A 20,550-nucleotide genomic window follows, 5' to 3' on the forward strand; every position below is an offset into this window, starting at 1 on the left:
TGAATGGTTGAATAAAGGAAGAAAGGAAAAAATAAGAAGGGCAAACTCACTTATGCTAGAATTTTTTACTTTCTGCACAGTAAACTGTCATAGCACTATTTGATCCAAACAAGAATCAATAGATGCTAAAAACATTAGTAAATGTTTGCTGATGAAAGATATTTACTTAGCTTCAAAGTATCTACCAATAGCTTAATTATTAATTACAAAGGAAAAATAGGTATTTTCTTGTACTGTGGAGAAATTGGGTAAACCCCTCTTAACTAAGCGTTCAAAACTAACATCATCAATAATGAGACTAATCAACATCACAAGACACCCATTAAGACACACCAAGGACACACGACCTATGTAGTTTTCCTGCCAAAACTACATAAACTCTGACTAGGCTGGGGGCTGGGGAGGAAATCACATAAACCCCAAATGAGGGACATCATACAAAACACTTATCCTATACTTTTCCAAAATGTCTACATCTTAAAAGACAGAGAAAGGCAGAGAAACTGCTCCAGATTAAGCCGGGCTAAACAGACATGTCGATTACATGCAATATACGATCCTGGATTGGATCCTGGGTTGGAAAAATTGCCATCAAAAGCTCGCATTGCAAAAGTTGGCAAAATGTGAATATAGACTGTATAACAAGTAACATTATTGTTATCATTGTTACATTTTTTGAATTTGTTAATTGTACTGTGGTTGTGTTTTGGGAGACGCTGAAGTATTTAGGGATAAAGGTACATGGCATCTGTAATGTACTCTCATGGTTCAGCAAAAATCATATAATATATATGAATACATATAAATCAATAATATAGAGAGAAAAAGAAATGTAAAACATTACTAAATGGTGAGTCTAGGGGAAGAATATAATGTACTAGAGTTCATGGTAGTATTCTTTTAATTGTTCTCTAGGTTTAAAAATTTTTTTAAATAAAGTTTTAAAGAGCTACAGAGATTTTAAGTAAATACAGTCTTTTGTTTTTAAATAAAGTAGTATTATACCCACTAAAACAGAGAAAAGTAGTACATACTCACTACACTAGAGGTCTGCAAATAAAGTGAAAATAAATAGTCTTCCTTTCTCCTCTCACATAAACAAAGTTAGAGTTTGGTATATATTTTCTCCACATTTTGCTAAGTTTATAGAACATATATTTAGTCTAATATTAAGTCATTCTTAAAGAGTGACATGAAATGAGCTGCGAACATTTTATTAAGTGTTCCATTGCTTCTAAAACTCATTGGCAAAAAACAACCAAGTGACATGGAACTGGATCTATAAATTTGGAAAAAATCCAGGGCTTATTACCTTTATCTCATCACTTAGAAAACACCTAGCCAGAAGCCAACACACATTTCATAAAGCATAACAATTATTTACATAAGAAATGCATATTTCCTTGCTAGTAACTGTCAACTCCTCGCCATAACTTTTTACGTCTTAAACTCATGTTGTTCCAGTACAAATAGGGGTTCTTAGCCATAATTTACTGTGTGTCTTTATCACTCATAATCACTGACTAAGCCCCAAAGCAAAAGTGGAGGTTTTGTTTTTCCTACTTATAGATTTATGAGTTATGCTCTTACAGTTTACTGGAATCAACTCAATTTCTGAATTATCTACATTCATGTTAAATACCTGCACGAAAGCAGGATTTGGCAGTTTCCAATTCCTGCTTTACTCCTGCACTTTCCTATGTCATTTTCCTGGCTCTCCCAAGAATAGAAGAAAAGGTATTATGTAGGTATCCTTGGGGAGGGGGGAGTGGAGTGAATGGGTTACAACTAATATTTTCCTATCAAAATCTGTTTCATGTCATAAAATCTTTCTCACATTGAACAATCATATAAGAACATGTTCCTTTTACTAAAGTTGTACAATCTAAAGCTAAAATATTAGCATATATATAAATAACTGACTATAAATGGATGCAGCAGGTTTAGTTTTCTCTTCGTACCTGGTCAATTAGAGGTTTCAGAGTTAAAAACTAAAGAACAGGGGGTTCTAGCCTCCTGGATTTCATTTGCCCCTCCTGGGGCAGCTTAATACATTTCGCAAAGCTCTATTTCCCAATCTATAAAATGGGGACAATAATGCTTCCTATAAAGGACTTAATGAATTGATCAGCTAAAAGGGCTAGGTTCGGTCCAAGGTAAGACATGGATTTATTACTTGGCTACTATTAAAAATTTTTGTTGATCAAGAAATGGGGGAAAGGGAAAGTGACTTATACCCAGTACCTTTCTGTTTTGTGTACGGATGGGCTTTAAAAGCTCTCCTTTCTTAATGTCTTCCAAAAACCTACAGATGCCTCAAGGCAGAGATCTCTCAGTCCTTCTAACCTGGCTTCAACAATTGGAAACACAGCTGGTAATCACACAATTACACAGCACCGCTGGGAGGAAACTCACAAAGTGCTACCATTTGGGTTTCCTTCTCTAATCAATTGCTATGGTTCACTGGCAACAGTTAATGAAAAAAATGAAATCATTTAGGGAGATTAAAGGATATTTATGGGAAAGTTCACTTTAAAAAGATATTGAACAATAATTAGCCAAAACAGGACGTAAACAGAAATGACCAAAACCAGCTCCAGAGGGTCGCTACTGAAGTTATCAATGCTGCTGAGTCCCTGCCAGTCAGCTCTGCAATTACTTTTATTCTCATGATACCAAACTGAATGTGACAACCACGTTATATCTCATTCCTGAGAAGGATGACAGTTCTAAGAGCTCTGAGCTCATCTAGGACCAGCACAAATCCCAGGCTCTGAAAGCCAAGACCCTTTTCTGATTTTACTAGGAGGACAGCTCTCTGTCTGGCACCTATTAATTCTATATAATACAAAGCCCATCACTGTTAGCCTTAAGTAGAGTGAAATCCAAGAAACAGGTACTGCATATTTCAGTTAAAAAAAATAGTGTCTTTTATCTTTTAAAAGACAACTGCTTATGACCAGAAGTTCAAGCAGAGAAAATGGAAAGGGTATTAAAAACTTTACACATTACTCTTTACTGACCCCTCTTGGCTGCCCAGGGAAGAGAAAAGCTTGAACCCTGGGAAGGTCTGAAATCTCACCTCTGCCTCCAGGAGAGCTCAGAGAACATTTGGTCTTTCATGCCCTGGAAAGAAATCCTCTTACTTCAGCTGACCCCTAGTAGAACTCAACCCTAAAGCACACGCTGCAATAATTTCTATTTATGGGGCACCCAGAATGGAAATTGGGAAACAGCCTCGTGGATCAGACCCAAAGGCCTTGCTAGGTCCCTTGCAGCCCTGTGACCCTCTAACTCGAGGTTGAAAAAGCTTACATAAATGGTATCGTGACTGTTTCTGTCAGCTGGAAAAGACCTTACCTCTTTCTCTATTTTGAGGAGCTTCTTTACAGCCACCTCCTTGTCCTGTGATATCCATTTGGCTCGATAAACACTCCCAAAACTTCCTCCACCGCAGTTTTCAAAAAACTGCAAGTCATCAAATTTAATTTGCACAAAGGAGGCACCGAGAGACGACATCTCATAATGACAAAGTATTATACTTCCACAAAATCTGCAGAAAGAAAGAAAAAGAAAAGCTGAATTACAAATATATTAGGCTAAATCCTCTGAATCCTACTTTAGATAATATATCATGAACAAGTCCTGTGAAACTTCCAGAAAGTCATGGTGACTTAGGAAGAAAAAAAGCAAGATTATAAACAAATCGAAATGAAAACACTCACCCTGGCAGCCCACGCAAAATTCAACAACAACCTGCCCAGACTTTGAAACACAGCTATCCACAGAGAAATGGCTCAGATATCCCCCAGACAAAACCTGCAGCAGCACTTCCTACCCATCCCAAGGAGCTCTGCCGAAAGGCTACTGTGTCACCAGGTCTCCTATCAGGAAGCCCTGACAGACGGGAAGCATGCTTTCCACAGCAAGCTTGCATAGCTCCCCTGGCATCTGAGGCATGCCACCTCTCCACGCTGGACTCACTTCACACAAAATATACACAACCTAAGCCACTGAGCATCCTGGTACACGGACAGCCAAACGGCTGCAAACTGAACACGCAATCAGTGTTTAGACTCCAAAAACAAACTTTCAGCTTAGGGATGACAGAAAAGCTGGACTGTTTGCCAGAAGTGGCTCTCTGGACTGTATACTGTAACAAAACTTAAAGAGTAGAAATAATTTGCCCTGGATTACAATATATTAAGTCATCCAAAGAATACTGCCAAGGACGTTAAAAAATATTATGCTTGTTTCCAGAGAAATGTATTACCCCTCCCAGAGATTATTCTAGTCATCTTTCCTATGGTCTAAGGAGTTTTACTATTCTCCAGGTAAGTGGCCATTGTTAACACCCTATGCCAAACCATAGATTAGTGAGACTTAAAAACACAAAAACTGGACTAAAATTGGGCTAAAATTTTGAACCTACATAAAATGCTTAAAAATGGTGGATAAAAAAATTTGTGTCCTATTTTATCCCGTGTGCACTATTTTATGTGGCTTATACTATTCTTGCAAAAAGTATAAACCAAAACCTTATGAGGGACAAATCTATATTTCTAGGACATTCTACAAAACATCTGGCCTACGCTCCTCATAATTATGAAGGTCATGAAAGTTTTTTTTTTTTTTTTTTGAAGAAAAACTTCTAGCATAAGGAAAACTTAAACACAATGACTAGGCTGAGTGTGGTGGCTCACGCCTGTAATCCCAGTACTTTGGGAGGCTGAGGCAGGTGGATCACTTGAGGTCAGGAGTTCAAGACCAGCCTGGCCAACATGGCAAAACCCTGTCTCTACTAAGCATACAAAAATTAGCCGGGTGTGGTGGCAGACACCTGTAATTCCAGCTACTTGGGAGGCTGAGACACGAGAATTCCCTGAACCCAGGAGGTGGAGGTTGCGGTGAGCTGAGATAGTGCCACTGCACTCCAGCCTGGGCAACAGAGCGAGACTCCATCTCAAAAAAAAAAAAAGAGAAACATGATGACTACATATAATTTATGATCACTGGATTCTGGATAAAAAAATCTATAGAAAATATTATTGGGATATTAGAGAAATCTAAGTATTAATATAAATTAGATGATATTATTTTTATCCATGGCAAATAATGGTATTTTTGTTTTATAGATGGATGTCCTTGGATGTATTGCTTGGGAAATGCATGTAGCCATTTTAAAGTATGATGTCTATAATTTACTTTAAAATGGTTCATTCCTCATCCCTGTCCCCCAACACACACACCCAAAAAAGTACATAGGAATAGAGAGAGGGAGAGAGAAAGGAAGTGTGCCAAAACGTTAAGAACTGGCACATCTAGGTGACAGGTATCTGGACATTTTACTACTCTTTCCATTCTTCTGAGTTGTTTTTTTTTTTTTTTTTAAATAAAAAGGTAGAAGGGGTTGGGTTGTATCCATATAAACTGGCAACATTTCTCCATAAAAAGCCTGGGGCTCTGCTGAGTGAAGTGCAAAGGCAGCTCAAAGATCTTAGCATGCAGCTGGCTAGCCATCCCATTTCAGGAAAACCAGGTCACTGAAGAATGCTGATTTCTCACATGAAGTCAAACGCTGCTCTACTTTGGGGAGAAGGCGAGAAAGAGGAAGGGTTATTTGTTCATCCTCTAAAGTTTAGAAGATACACTCCACATAAAAATATGAGTGAGGGAAAGATCACAGTAACCAAATATAGTCTATAAACATATGTGAATCAACAGTTTACGTTACCAACTTTTTTGTAATTCCTATTTAGTTAAACATGGAAAAGAACAAAATTTGTATAAAATTCAGGAACGTTGCCAAGGGTAGGTATACAGAGTATGCAAGCTAAAAAGTTTGTTCAACCAAATGTCAAACACCATTTGCAAGGTTCCCTCAGCATTACAGACACTAGGTTTATATTTTTGTTAATTATTTTTATAAAAGCATTAAAATGAAATTGAACTACAAAGCTTATCATAAAAAATAGAAGTTTCCTGTCTCCCCATTCCCCATACCCAATTCCCACTCTCTAGATGCAACTAATTTCAACTCCTTTAGCATTTTCTTCTGGCACTGAACTCTGTATTTCTAAAGAATGTGCTTATATTAATATTTCTTGATTTTCCATTTTAGGTATTATCTATTAACTTCTGTGGAAGACAAGAATTTAGTTCTCATATATCACCCTCTACCTCCATGCATACAAGCATGGCATACTTGCCCAAACCTCCCAGCTTCCAACCGTACTGTAACATTTGGTTAAGTCAATAGTCAGTGTTTACAGTAATCCAACAAAGTAAACATTATTCCCAGCAGTGCCATGTAGGATTCAATAATTACGTTTCCTTTCTTAGATAACTTTTTGATTCTCTTAGTTATTAGTTGCCCTGTTTTTGCTTTTTTGTTGTTGTTTGCTTAGCTTTTTACACTCCTAACACATTCCCCTCATTAATCTCTCCCACGAGCTGCAAAACTCCTCTCAATAAATTAAAACAAGTAATTTCTCTCTCTTTGTTTTTACTCTTTAGTTCTATTTTTTTTAGAGACACTCCTTCTAGGCCCTTCATCCTGATTCAGTCTGGCTGGAATGGTTGCTCTCTAGGCCTGACTTGGACTGGGCCTCCTGTTGGCTACCATCCTAAGAATTTCCTTCACCTTTTTCCTCTGTGAGAACCTGGTCTTTGGATTTCTTGTCTTCCCTTTCTTGGTTTATTCTCTTGTTTTGACAACACATATCTCCCATTAGCTACCTGAATAGAACATACAGAATAGAATTTTTTGGGAATCTGTATATCTTAAAATGTCTTGATTGGTAGCCTGGTTGGGCATACAATTCTAGGTAGGAAATGCTTTTCCATATAATTTTGAAAGTATTACTTCATTTTCTCCTAGTTTCTAATGTGGCTACTAAGCAGTCTGATGTTACTGATTATTAACCATTTTTACATTATTTTTTCCTCTCTGAAAGCTTTTAGGATCCTCTATTGATCCCAGGAATCCTGAATTTTAATAAGATATGTTTAGGAATGAGTCTTTTTCATTCATTGGTAGGACACTCAGTGAACTCTATCTGTAACTCATGTATTCTAATTCCAGGAAAGTTTCTTGTGTTATTCATTTACCACTTATAGCCACTTTGACTTCATGTCATCTCATTTCCCATACACACATGAGGAACTGTCTGCACTTCCCAATATACACTGACCTCTCAAATCTCCATACTTCTACACAGGCTAGTGTCTCTGCTTCAAATACTTTTCTCTGCACAGCAAACTCCTATCCTTGACCACCTCTTTGAGTCTCCTGAGCACAGTTGAATTCTCCCTCTTATGTGCCACAGCACCTTTCTTTATCCATTTATCTTTCCCACTTAATTCTCACCAGACTATAAATTCCCTAAAGTCAAAACTCAGTTCTGTTTACATCTGGATCCTCAGCACCTACTACACAGCCAAGTACACAGTTATGCTTTTCCATTAAAAAAGCATTTGTTGAATAAGTGAGTAAATAGTTTCTGGTTATTCTTCCATTATACCTTTTGTAGCTGGAAAGGTTTCAACCAAGTCATGTAAAACGTAAGGTGTGTAATTTTTACAAGTGCCCCAGAGGGTTCTGAAGCAAATCCTGATTTGGAAACTGCTGCCTAGGCTTCTTGGGAGACTGAAGAGAGTGTATTTGGGACCTCCAGTACTGGGTCCCTCTGAATCCCAGGGTCAGGGAAGAAGGAGGAGTAGAGAAATCCTTTCCAAAACAAAGGTAGAGGTCTAAAGCAGGATGAGATCAGTATGAATTCATCTAAGCCTTATGCTGCAGAACAAGCCCAGGGAATGTGGATGAACTGAGGTAGGATCAGTGACAACTGACACTGATCTAAGGGTGCCAGAAAAAGGCTGGCCTTTGAGAAGCACACTTCTCCAGGATTTCACCACTTGACAGGAGGCAACTAGCCAGGTTCTTCACAGAATCACTGCTACTTTGTGATACATCATGCCATTTTGGGAACTGGCTATTTGTGAATGGAACTATCCAATTACTTGAATGTTTTATTGAAACCATAAAAAATTAAGTTCCATCTGAATACCGAATAAACTAGTAATCTAGGGTATATGAGTACAGGTTTAATTCCAGTGAGCTTGGCAAAGCATCATGGATGTAGCTGAAAAACTTGGTTGAGATTTCCACTCCCATATACATGAAAGTTAGATCATATATATTTTTTTCCCCTTGAGTTTTCTCCCTTTTAAGAATCAGTTTTCTAAGGGGATCAACTTATGACGAGAAGAATGAAAAATCTGAGTTGCTAGTTATTCATATTTAAAGCATGTTGGGGAAGACTGCTACTTGATAAAATTATGTTCTAATTTTTCAAATGTATTCTCCACTGAATGAATATACCAGAATTTAATAAAAAGTCATCTATATAAATTTATTACATGGTATATCAAATCAAATCCAATGTTTTCATCTCACCGTATTAAAAGAATTGTTTTGGCCAGGCGCAGTGGCTCACGCCTGTAGTCCCAGCACTTTGGGAGGCCAAGATGGGTGGATCACTTGAGGTTAGGAGTTCGAGACCAGCCTGGTCAACATGGCAAAACCCCATCTCTACTAAAAATGCAAAAATTAGCCAGGCATGGTGGCACGCACCTGTAATCCCAGCTACTTGGGAGGTTGAGGCAGGAGAATTGCTCGAACCGGGGAGGTGACTATGAGCCAAGATCGCACCACTGCACTCTAGCCTGGACAACAGAGCAAGGCTCTGTCTCAAAAAAAAAAAAAAAAAATTGCTTTTACACAAAAAAGGCAATTTTGCTCCACACAACAATGCTCAGTTTTAGTTTTGTAGCATTCTAACTGTTGTTTTATAAACTCTCAAAGCTGTTTTAAATGTTATCTACCATACAATACTGAAGGGTAAGTTAGAGCAGAAATGTCACAAAAATCAAAGTAAAATAAGGCATCACAACTCTGTAAATGTTGAAAATCAATAATTTGGTGGTTGAATCCAATCATTTCACTACTTGAGTAGAATGTCAAAAAATTTTTAATTTAAAATTTTCCTTAAATTAAAATTCAAAAACATTTAACTATTAACCAAACTGCTGAAAGTATATATAGCAGCATCCGCTAATTATGAAAAGTGGAAACATAAGAAGGTAGGAAAATCTTAAAGAATCATTTTACTTTTTAAAGTTTTCAATCTTCTAGTCCAAAAAAATAGACTTAAGTTTCTCTATTCACAGATCTTCTATTTTGCTTCTTGATTTTTCAGATCCATGTTGACCTCAAATAAGTCATTTACCTTTTCACTGTTACTTTTGCCCCCAAATCAAAAACAAAAATGACCCCACTACAGTTCTAACATTAAAAACCAAGGTTTTAAAATTAGATTGATATGAGTTTGAACTCTCCCTCCACCTCTCGGTAACTTTAACAAATCACTTTTTCTCAGACTGTGGCATTTCCAGATGCATAAATAAAAAATTTCAAATCTTTTCCATTCAATGTCACAAAGCTGATAGCCCCAAAGTTATCAAGTTTGCACAGTATTTGACTTCATTGATACATCTCACTTCCAAATAAGAGATATTTCAACAGGGAAGTAGCATGATTCAAGGAAAAGACCCCTATTAGAGAGATCTACGAGCAGATCTGTTATTAGCTACTTGGGCAAGGCACTATGTCTCTCTGACCTCACTGTTCTCACTGGCAATAATACCAGTGCTGTGAAAGTGCATACGTGAGCACAGTGCCTAGTATATGGTATACATGCAATTAATGGAAATTATGGTTTTCTCATTATTTTAATAACCCTTGATATCATATTTAGCCATCTATTCCTTCAGCTTTTATGGTCAGGTATGCTCTCCTCAATAGCTTTCCTCTCCCCATTTTCAGAATTGTTTTATATTATATCTCTTAGTTTTGTAGAGCAATTATTAACAAATAAAGGTGCTACTGATCCCTAAATCCTTTTCCTCTCTTTGCCTATGTTCTAATTCTTTCTCATTCCTGTTTAACTGCCGTTTTTGGTTTTGGTCATTTCTGAAAGATCTTATTAGTAAGTAATTATAATTTCTTTTAAACTTTTTTCATAATGTGAGTATTTACATTGCTAAAACACAATACTTTTCTTTTTTTGCACTTTTTGGATATCAGCATTGCTGAGATCTATTTATTCAATGACAGCATTCACTTTGACAGGGCGCTGGAGCATCCCCTCCTTCCCCGGTGACCACGGTCTTCTCTGAGACATTATCTGCTGCACAGTCAATGGACGTCTAACCCAAGAAAACTATAACCTGCTTATCCAATACCTGCAAGTGATGATTTTTTTTAAAAAAATTAAATCTACTTTGGCCAGGCACAGTGGCTCACACCTGCAATCCCAGCATTTTGGGAGGCGGAGGTTGGAGGATCACTTGAGCCCAGCTGGGGCAACATAGGGAGATCTCATTTCTAAAAGTAAAAATAAAAATCTACTTTATGAAAGGATTAACTTTACTAGAAAAAAGGTCTTTGAACTTTTTCTGGATGTTTCTATCTTGTGGTTTTATATGGGCCTATATTTCTGAATTTAGATCCTTCCTCTTTTCCTGCCCCTAATTCATACTTTCCTTTCCCCCTTCTTCAAAAAGTAAGGTTGCCAGTTTACTTTTTATACAATATAGGAAGAAAAACTTACTTGTTTTATCATGACCTGGATGTGACAAAAAAGATACTCTTTGAAAAGAGCTTCAATATTCAGCAAATTATTCTGCCAAACTTGCTGCCTTGATATTTATGTTAGTATTATTTCAGCCTCTTTAACATAGATCAGTGAATAAATTAATAAAATGTGCTTTATCATCAGTGTATTAAAAGAACACCACTAGGAATCACTGTTCTGCAATTTCTTTTTCCCCTGAGTCTTATCTTCAAAAAAATCAGGAAAGCTCTGCTTCAGGGTATTTGTCCATAACACCAAGGTCAAAGATTCAAAGATTCTATTCCTCAACAGGACTGCTGTTCTACTATTTTTTTTTTTTAATCACTAAAAAAGATAAAAGCTGGCTGGGTACAGTGGCTCACACCTGTAATCCCAGCACTCTGCAAGGCTGAGGCTGGAGGATCGCTTGAGCCCAAGACGTCGAGGCTGCAGTGAGCTATGATTACGCCACTGCACTCCAGCCTGGGCGACAGCGAGACTCTGTCTCAAAAACAAAAATAAAAATAAAAAAATAAAAGTTGCAAGACTAGGTATATGAATAGAACCAACTCGTACTGTGTCTACCATAGATATTTCCCTTCTTCCTCCATGGCTGCTCCTAGAAAAACAGTGTATCTTATACAGAGTAGGTTGGGTTCAGTAAATAGGACTTCAGGTATAGATATCTGAGAGAACCCAACTTTAAATAAGAATCTAAAAAACAGAATAGCCATTGTTTCATGTTTTCCCCCCTCCTCTATCTTTACCATATAAGTAGCTCTCTAGTTAGAGCAATGGTAAGAATAAAAATAAGCTAAACATTCTTATTGAAATATTAAAGTAATTTAGTATTTCAATTAATAAAAATCAACTTCCACAACACACTTCCTTACCAAAAGTATTGTTACCAGAAGTAAAAGATGGGAGGCACAGGAATGTAGTTGGTGGGAGCACTTACGCCACAGAAATGCTGCGTGGAAACATGTCTGTGCTCAAACAGAAGCCCAACTAGGAAACATGAAGTGGATAAAACCTACAGCCACGGCATGGGCTGCTGCGTGGGCTTGTTGTGTTGAGTAACTGGGAGCTTCTTGTGGCATGAGGAAGAGAATGGGGCCAGAGTTGAATAAAGTGAGGGTGCATGGAGAGGGGAGATTTCTAGGGCTTGGCCAGAAGAGGAATTCACAGGTGTCAGGACTGGGGATGAGGGGAAAGCCGTAGCCTGAGTACACAAGGCTCACTTTAGTTCGCCACCTCCCACCTATCCTGCCCCCACCCTAGGTCTTGCTGCTACTCAGCCCTTGTTTGTACCCCAAATCGTTTTCTGTCAAATAGAAAGTATCAGACCATCCTGGCTGCTGACAGACAGGTACAACTTTGGACTGAGTGCCTGGAATGAATACTCCCTGAGAAGGGTGAATGCAAGAGTTAAAACATGGTAACCTCAATGTAAGGTGAAGGGTGAAAGGAATGGGGATGGTAAAACTAGGGAAGACTAAGACCTTATATTATGTTTTGATGATCAAGAGGCAAGGCTATCTATGGATGAAAGTAACAGAAAGAATTCCTGGTTCTTTGGGAGGCCAAAGTGGGAGTATCGCTTGAGGTCAGGCATTTAAGACCAACTTGGGCAGCGTAGTGAGATCCCATCTCTACAAAAAATAAATAAATAAAAATTATCCAGGTGTGGTGGTTCATGCCTGTAGTCCCTGCTACTCAAGAGACTGAAGCGGGAGGATAGTTTGGGCCCAGGAGTTCAAGGTTGCCATAAGCTATGATTGTGCCACTGTACAAAGTGAGACCCTGTCTCCAAAAAAAGAGAAAAAAAAAAAGGATTCCTGGTTTAGAGTTGGCCAACAAGAAAATCTGCCACCCTCTTTAGTAGCGAGTGACCCATCACCAAGAGCGTTCAATGGGACGTGGGGTGTGGAGTGGGAGACTCTTGCATCAGCTAGGAGGGCAGAATGAAACCACTTTAAGACCCACTCCAACCCTGTGAGTTGATGACTAATCTACTATAAAGTATAGACAGTCTCCCTCCTTTTCTGAGGGAAGCAGTCATGAACCCGACACCAAACATCACAGAGAAGCACAGTGAACCACATCAGTGATGGAAATAAGGGAAATGATTTGGCCATCTTCTTCAATTTCTCCTCCCAAACTGGGTGGGAAGCTAAGAGCCACATTCCAGGTTTCTATCCTAAAACTTTCCTCTTCCTTCCCTCCAATTCCCAAAGCAAAGAGATCTCTTTGTCTTGAAAGCCAGAGTATAACCACCTAACATCAAAACTCTTTGAATGATGATCTACCCCTATTCTTTTATCAGCAAAATGAAATTGCACTACCCCATGCAGGATTGGGCTGCAGAGCTTAATGGTGCAGGACTCTTTATTAGGACCAATCCCATGTTCCTCGTGTGCTTATTCCCATACGTGGTATTACACAGTACTGTGCAGAAGGTGATATGAATAAACAGCTGTCCTACAGCATCAATTTCACTTTAACACTATGGGGAATAAGCCAGGCAAGGTGGCACATACCCTCAGCCCCAGCTACTGGGAAAGTTCAGGTGGGAGGATTGCTAGAGCACAGGAGTTCAAGGCCAGCCTGGACAACATAGCAAGACTCTGTTTCTAAAAAAAAAAAAAAAAAGATTTGTGTTTTTTTAAATATGTGTCTGTTTGTATCGATTTGTTCAATTTACGTAAAACAGAGTAGGACAGAAGAGAATGCAAAATCCACATAAATTTTTAAGATTAAATATAAAATTTTAAAGCAAGTACTTGCTTGCATTGGGGTATTTGTGGCTATATGGACAAATACTTGAAGGAAAATTTTCATTTTTCCCCACAATAGAGTACTTTCGTAGAAAAGTTTAATAAGTAAAGATTTACTACATGACGTGCAGACAGCAATTCTTTCCTTTTCTTTTTGGTTTTCTTAAACGGAAGCCTGGAGATGAGTCCAGAAAGAAGGGTATTGGGCCTTGCTCAAAATTAGCTATAAGAATGGTTCCAAGTGGTTCTAAAGCACACTTTAGAAACCCTTATACTCAAAGCAAGAGAGTAGTTATGAAAACCTACCTAACCACTAATAACTTGGGAACAGGACAGGGTACCAAAGGCAAGCCTTAGCTGGAAGAGCTGAGTGCTATGGTAGGAATGCTCCCACCAAATTTCATGTTGAAACTTAATTACTTAATTGCTGATGTAACAGTACTGGGAAGCAGAACCTTTAAGAGGCGATTAGGTCATAAATGGATTCTTGCTGTTACCCTGGGAGTAGGTTAATTATTTCAGGAGTTCACTTTTTCTCTTTGTCTTTCATGGCTTGCTTTTGCCTTCCACCCTTCCACAATGGGTGATTCTCACCAGATGCCAGAGCCATGCACCCGGACTTCCCAGGCTCCAGAACCATGAGCCAAATAAATTACCCTTGTTCCTTGTAAATTACCCAGGCTATGATAGGCTGCTCTAGCAGCAGAAAACAGACTAGGATAGTGGGCAAGCAGCTCTGTGTATAACTTGAGAGATGTAGTAAAACATCCTTCTTTACCACATTGATACAGTGGCTGAAATTTCAGGCACTGTTACAAGCATTTCTATGTGCTTTCTCATAAAGTCATGCACCACATAACTATGTTTTAGTCAACAATGGACTGCATATATAACAGCGATCCCATAAGATTATAATAAAGCTGAAAAATTCCTATTGCTGAGTGATGGCACAGTTTCCTAACATCATAGCACAATGCATTACTCATGTGTTTGTGGTGACGCTGGTGTAAACAAACTTATTATGCTGCCAGCTGTATAAAGGTATGGCACATACAATTATATACAGTGCACAATGCTTGATAAGGATAATAAATGACTGTTACTCATTTATGTATTTACTATACTTTTTATCCTCATTTTAGAGTGTACTTTTCCCACTTAAAAAAAAAAAAAAAGAAAGTTAACTGAGGCAGGTCCTTCAGGAGGTGTCCAGAAGAAGGCATTGCTATCACAGGAGATGGGGAGATGGCAGCTCCATAGACATTACTGCCCCTGAAGACCTTCCAGTGAGACAAGATGTGGAGGTAGAAAACAGTGATATTGACGATCCTAACCCTGTGTGGGGCTAGGCTGATGTGTGTGTTTCTTAGTTTTTAACAAAGTTGAAGGAGCAAAACAAATTTTTTAAAATTTAAAAATAGAAAAAAAACTTACAGAATAAGGATATAAAGAATTTTTGTATAGCTGTACAATGTGTTTGTGTTTTAAGCTAAGTGTTATTTCAAAAGACTCAAAAAGTTAAAAAAAGTTTAAAGTTTATAAAACAAAAAAGTTACAGCAAGCTAAGGTTAATTTATTTTTGAAGAAAAATGTTTAAATAAATCTAGTAGAGCCTAAGTGTACAGTGTTTATAAAGTCTACAGTAGTGTACAGTGATGTCCTGGGCCTTCACATTCCCTCACCACTCACTCACTGATTTGCCCCAAACAACTTCCAGTCCTGCAAGCTCCATTCATGGTAAGTGCCCGATATAGGTGTACCATTTTTTATCTTTGATACTGTATATTTTATACTGTATTTTTACTGTGCCTTTTCTATTTTTTGACAGAAATACTTATTACTGTGTTACAACTGCCTATTCAGTACAGTAGCACGCTACATAGGTCTGTAGCCTAGGAGCAACAGGCTATCTCACACAGCCTAGGTGTGTAGTAGGCTATAGCATCTAGGTTTGTGTAAGTGCACGCTGCGGTGTTTACACAACTACAACATCACCTAACAACGCAGTTCTCTCAGAACGTATCCCCATCATTAATGGATAAATGACTGTACTTATCCTTAGGAAGCAGGTACTACTGTCCCTAACTTCTATGAGTGAGAAAACTGAGGATCAAGGGTGTGAAAGTAGCTCAAGCCAACTACCTTACAGGTGACACAACTTGTGTCAAATTCAGGCCTGACTCCAAAGTCGTATCATTGTTTTCTACCATATCGTGTCTTTTTGTTAATAACATTCTGCCTCCTCCTTCTAATTTGCCTTTTGTTTTCCCTATTTAAACTAACTCTTTTCTTATTACAGTAATTACCGGATTGCTTACCATCCACCTAAATCAATTTGGGACTTTAATTTCCTATTACAATTGAAGACACTGGGGTTAGGGTGTCAAATGTGGGGTTGCTTTGTTCTCACAGATTCTTCTACTGTGCTGGGATTACTTAACAGCTATTAGGACATAATCGATGCTTCAGCTTTCCTAGGAGGGTCTGACATAAAAGCACCCATGTATCAGTCAAATCAATCTAAGCTCTAGCATTCGTAGTCCTCTTCCCTTACCAGGTACAATTTTCTGGTCACAGCTAGAACTCTGCTTATTTGTGTCTAGTGGGGCAATGTTAATAGCTACCAAAAAACTAGCCTAAATTTTCCTTGCAGTAAGACCAAAAGGTGCCTTAACTGTTCCTATTACATTTAGATAGACAAGACACTGTCACTCTGTCCTGGGTAGAATAAAATGGAAAACAAGTGATCTAAATTCATTTTTATTTCCAACATCTCAGGATACAGACATAGGGCTATCTTATTCCAAGAAGTACTATATCCCCACAAACACCTTTTTCCAGTTTAAAAAAAAACAAAAACAAAAAAAACCATTGATTCCTCTCTTCTGAATCTACCAATTTCTAAAATAAACTGCCCATTTTGCTCTTTCACTCCACACTAATAGCTTCACCTTACATCTGACTTCTTTTCCTGAAACATCATCGTAATTTCTTCAGTGTTTTCTCTGATGATTCGATTATTCACTCCACACCCCCTCATACCTCCTATTTATAATTTTGTAGCCCTATCGAAGTCAGTTTCGCTGCTCATTCCAGATAGGCTCTGAGCCAATATATTGCCAATAACACTCACTCTTGTGCTAAGTTAAAATACACAGTGCAACTTGCCAAGTTTCCTTATTTGGCAAGAAGGCCCCTTAGTTCCCAAGATCTTTGACCATCCATTTTTAGATCCAAGTCCGCGTGTTTAATATTTGGATATTTTTTTCTCTCTCTTTACTGTGTCCTTATATATTCCCTAAAAGATTAAGAAAAACAGATCAATCATCTATTTGCTTTTTTAGACAACAGAGAAAGTCCTTGCAATTGCATCATGGCCATTTACTCTGGAATTATTATCACTAAATTTTTTTATTTAAACAATATTTTGTAGTTAAAAAACTCCCCAAATAATCTCAAAAAGTTATAGTAGGAATTAAATTGTGAAAGATTAAAATAAACAGTGCAGTGGTCCAAAAGACCATTTTTCTTTATCTTAATTCTCTCTTCCCAAACTAAAGTCGTATTCATTTACAATCTCCTAAATCTCTCACTATAGTAGCAGGAATTTAAAACAAAGACTCTACAAATGACCATAACCATAATTAAAATGCAGCCATCACTTTTTTTTTTTAATTGAAAAACAAGTGAAATTTCACTGTGGAGATAGGCCTACTACAAAGAGGACATTAACTAGCCTTGAATCACTTGTTTATTTTTGTCTTTAAACCTCTTTGGAGGTTTGGATCCACTAAATCCTAGCTGTTCATTTCAACGAAGGTCGAGGAAGCAAGAAGGCTCTTCTAAAACAGCTTCGGGGTTAAAGGAGGAATACAGTTTTCAACAATCTTAAGTCAAATATCCTCAAATTCACTCTGTAAGACGATTCTCACACACCATTATTAATGAGAGCTGCTTACTGTACCACACTTGGAATGGGCCCCTAAATTGTGTTGCTTTCATTATTACAGAAACTAACAAAAATAGTAATTAAGTTCCCCATAAACAGTACTTATGCGCGATCTCAAAACGCATCAGAAACATAACATTTTCGGCGATCTAACAGAGATAACTTTTTAAAAAGTTTTTTAGGCAATCGGATGTCATCTAGCCAGTCCTGAATTAAAGTTTTCTGAAAGCTGTCATGGGCAAGCGAGGCCAGACGAGGCGACGGCCTGGGTAAGCACTTCTGGGCCCGGTGCAGGTCTGGGAGCCCACAAAAAGCCGCTGCCTGAGGGTCGCCAAAGGGGACAACTCCGGCTCCGGTGGGAGGAAAGGGGGAAGCCCGAGAGGGCGGGTGCTTCATGCTGCCCAAACCCGGGGCAGGAAGGGCGGGGAGCGGCGGCTCTGGGTGGCTCTGGATACATTTACGCATGTTTTTAAAACTAATCTTTAGTGTTCATTGTTCCTGCTGGTTATTCGCATGGCCTAATTATGTGAGGAAAACAAAATGAAGGAAAATGGATGGGAAGCAACACCGCTCGCGGCCGAGTTCTTAGAAAAGCAGAAGTTCGTCGTCCCTCCTCGCACGCACAGCGAGTGCTGGGAAGTGGCCTGCACCCTACCCTGATTTGGGGGCCTCGCGGTTTGCCTCCCGATAGTACCCCAGTCACCCGCTGCCTGGCCGGCTCTGCTGCTCGCGGAGCCCCTGCCCGTGCCGCACGCCCGGGGCCGCGAAAGCCAGAGCCGCTCCGGCCTGCGCCCCGCGCCTCCAGGCGCCAACTTCTCCATGAGACTGGCCCGAACCCTCCCGAACCGCACTTGGCGGCGCCGCGGCCGAGGTCCCGCGAGGACTCCCCGGGCGCCGCGAACGTTCGCTCGCTCTGGCCGCGGCCGCCGCCAGGCGGGCCCTGGGTAGGGGAAGGGAGCCCCGAGGAGCCTCCCGAGGCCGCCTAGACTCCCGGGCTCCGGCGAAGCCTCGGCCCCGAGACGCGGGGACGACTCGCGAGCGCGGCGGGCCTCGCCCCCTCCCTCCCTCCCCGCCCTCCGCGGGCTCCAGCCTGGCCCCTACCTGGCTCCCGGGCCGGGCGCTAGCAGCAGCCGGGGGCGCGGAGGCCCCGCGCGCGACGAGGGCGGCGGGGGTTGGGACTACAGCGGCCCGCGCGGCTCCCACGCTTCCGCCGCAGTTAGGAGTTGAACATTCCGCCTCTCTGCACGGCGCCAATGAGGAAGACAGTCACGGCAACAGCACCACCTACCTCCCGGCGCGGAACGGCTGGGCCGCCCTCCCCTCACACGCGCGGGCGAGCGGGGCGTGGGGAAGGCGCTCGGGCCTCCCTGGCCTGCGCCCGGGGGGCACCATCCGCCCCGCGCCCCGGCACCCGCCGAGGCCCCAGACACACCTGCCCTACTGTGGGGGGAGGGCCGTGGGGGTGTTCCCCCAGACCCCAGCACTTTAACTCATCTTTTTGACAAGTTAACGCCACCTGCTACTCCTTCAACTCAGTCTTCAACAAACAGGCGCTGGGGACGCAAAGAAATAGAGCCTGTTTTGTGCCCTACAAGAGTTAATTCTCTAGTTGGGAAAGGCACAAACGTAGAGATTTCTGGGAACATAGGTCTGAAGGCTGCCTCTCTAGAAAGATCAGTAGGTACCTCTGGAATTTTGAGGAGGGGCCGTGGTCTGCTGCTCTGGTTGCTAACTTTTTAACAGAGCAGAATTCAGAAAAGGAGCCAGAGTCCGTTACAGGCCTAAGCCAAAAGTGGAGGTGGGCGTTGGGAAGAAAAGAAATTTCTGATTAGGGAGGATGGTTCTGTGAAGGAAAAGTGAGAGGAGGTTGTAAGGGCATGGGCAACATCATTCAGGATTTTGAATTTGAATTTTATTATCCATGGACACTGGGGAGCTGTGAAAAATTAGAATCAAAGGGGTGAAATGAGTGTTTGTGTTTTTGTTTAAATGGTAATTTTGAGAGAGTAGTCCACAGTAGTTGTAGGTTGGGTTGCTAGGATGGAACCAGGATGAGTGGTAGATGTTGTCACCACCCGGTTGTGGAATCATGAGGACCTGATGTAGGAAATGGAATTAAAAAGAAGAAATGGGCTAGGCATGGTGCCTGTAATCCCAGCACTTGGGGAGGCCAAGCTGAGAGGATTGCTTGAGACCTGGCTGGGTAACACAGTGAGACCTCATCTCTAAAAAAATCAGAAAACCTAGCCTGGTGTGGTGGCATGCATCTGTAATCCCAGCTGCTCGGGAGGCTGAGGTGGGAGAATCGCTTGAGCTGGGGAAGTCGCGGCTAAAGTGAACCACAATCGCGCCACTGCACTCCAGCCTGGATGAGAGTGAGACTGTCTCAAAAAAAAAAAAAAACAAAAAAAAAAACAACGAAGAAGAAGAAATGGAATTGGGGGAAATATTAAACGTTTCAGCAAGAGGCCACAGAAGTTGGTAACCCAAAAGATTTAGAAGAGAAGAAGAAGAGAGATGATGCCAAGATCTCAGACCTGGATGACCGGGAGAATGATGGTGTCATTGACAGAAATAGGAATACGTGAAAGGGAAGCTGGCTTCATGTTGAGTTTGAGGTCATAGGAGTAAAAACAGGTAGAGATGCAGCAACTGAAATATGAAACAAATTCAGAAAAGAGGTCAAGAGTGAAATAGAAAATGTGTAAGTCATTCAATAGATTAAAGATATGAAAGTTGAGGGATGCATGAGTAGAGGTTAAAAAACAATTTATTAGTCTGATTAATTTGCCCCTTGATAAGGACTGGAGATTTTATCATTAATAAATTTTATTTTGGTAACTGAGAAATTAGAATTGATGAAAATTGCCATGCTAAAAACACTTGTAATGCAGGTCTAATAAAATAATTCAAATAATTCCATCCTATCCATTCAAGGAAAAACTAAGGCTCTTTAGCATAGACCCCAGGTATAGGAAGACTCCAGTCATTTTACCTTACCTTCAGAGGCACTTGGTTGTGATGGAAAGGACACTAGACTGAGAGTCAGAGAACCTGACTTCTGGTCTTAGAGCTACCGGTTATCAACTAGAGTGCTTTGCAGGATAGGCCACAGTTTCCTCCTCTGCAAAATAAGAGGGACTAATTA

The 20,550-nt window shown here is 40.2% G+C and overlaps 1 protein-coding gene across 2 annotated transcripts in view; it reads right to left on the minus strand.

The window, feature by feature from the left end:
• Positions 1 to 18,660, minus strand: part of MAP3K20 (mitogen-activated protein kinase kinase kinase 20) — a 201,059-nt gene extending 182,399 nt beyond the window's left edge. The window contains exons 1-2 of one of the 2 annotated variants that reach the window (XM_032755347.2): positions 18,504 to 18,660; positions 3,361 to 3,553 (exon numbers count right to left, since the gene is read on the minus strand). In XM_032755347.2, the coding sequence (XP_032611238.1) occupies positions 3,361 to 3,519 (159 nt within the window). In that variant the 5' untranslated portion in view covers positions 3,520 to 3,553; positions 18,504 to 18,660. The remainder of the gene's footprint in view (positions 1 to 3,360; positions 3,554 to 18,503) is intronic. The other variant, XM_032755348.2, reaches the window with a different exon arrangement.
• Between the last annotated feature and the right edge of the window lie 1,890 nt (positions 18,661 to 20,550).

The sequence above is a fragment of the Hylobates moloch genome, unplaced genomic scaffold (genome assembly GCF_009828535.3).
Source record: "Hylobates moloch isolate HMO894 unplaced genomic scaffold, HMol_V3 SCAFFOLD_1, whole genome shotgun sequence".
Lineage (NCBI taxonomy): Eukaryota > Metazoa > Chordata > Mammalia > Primates > Hylobatidae > Hylobates > Hylobates moloch.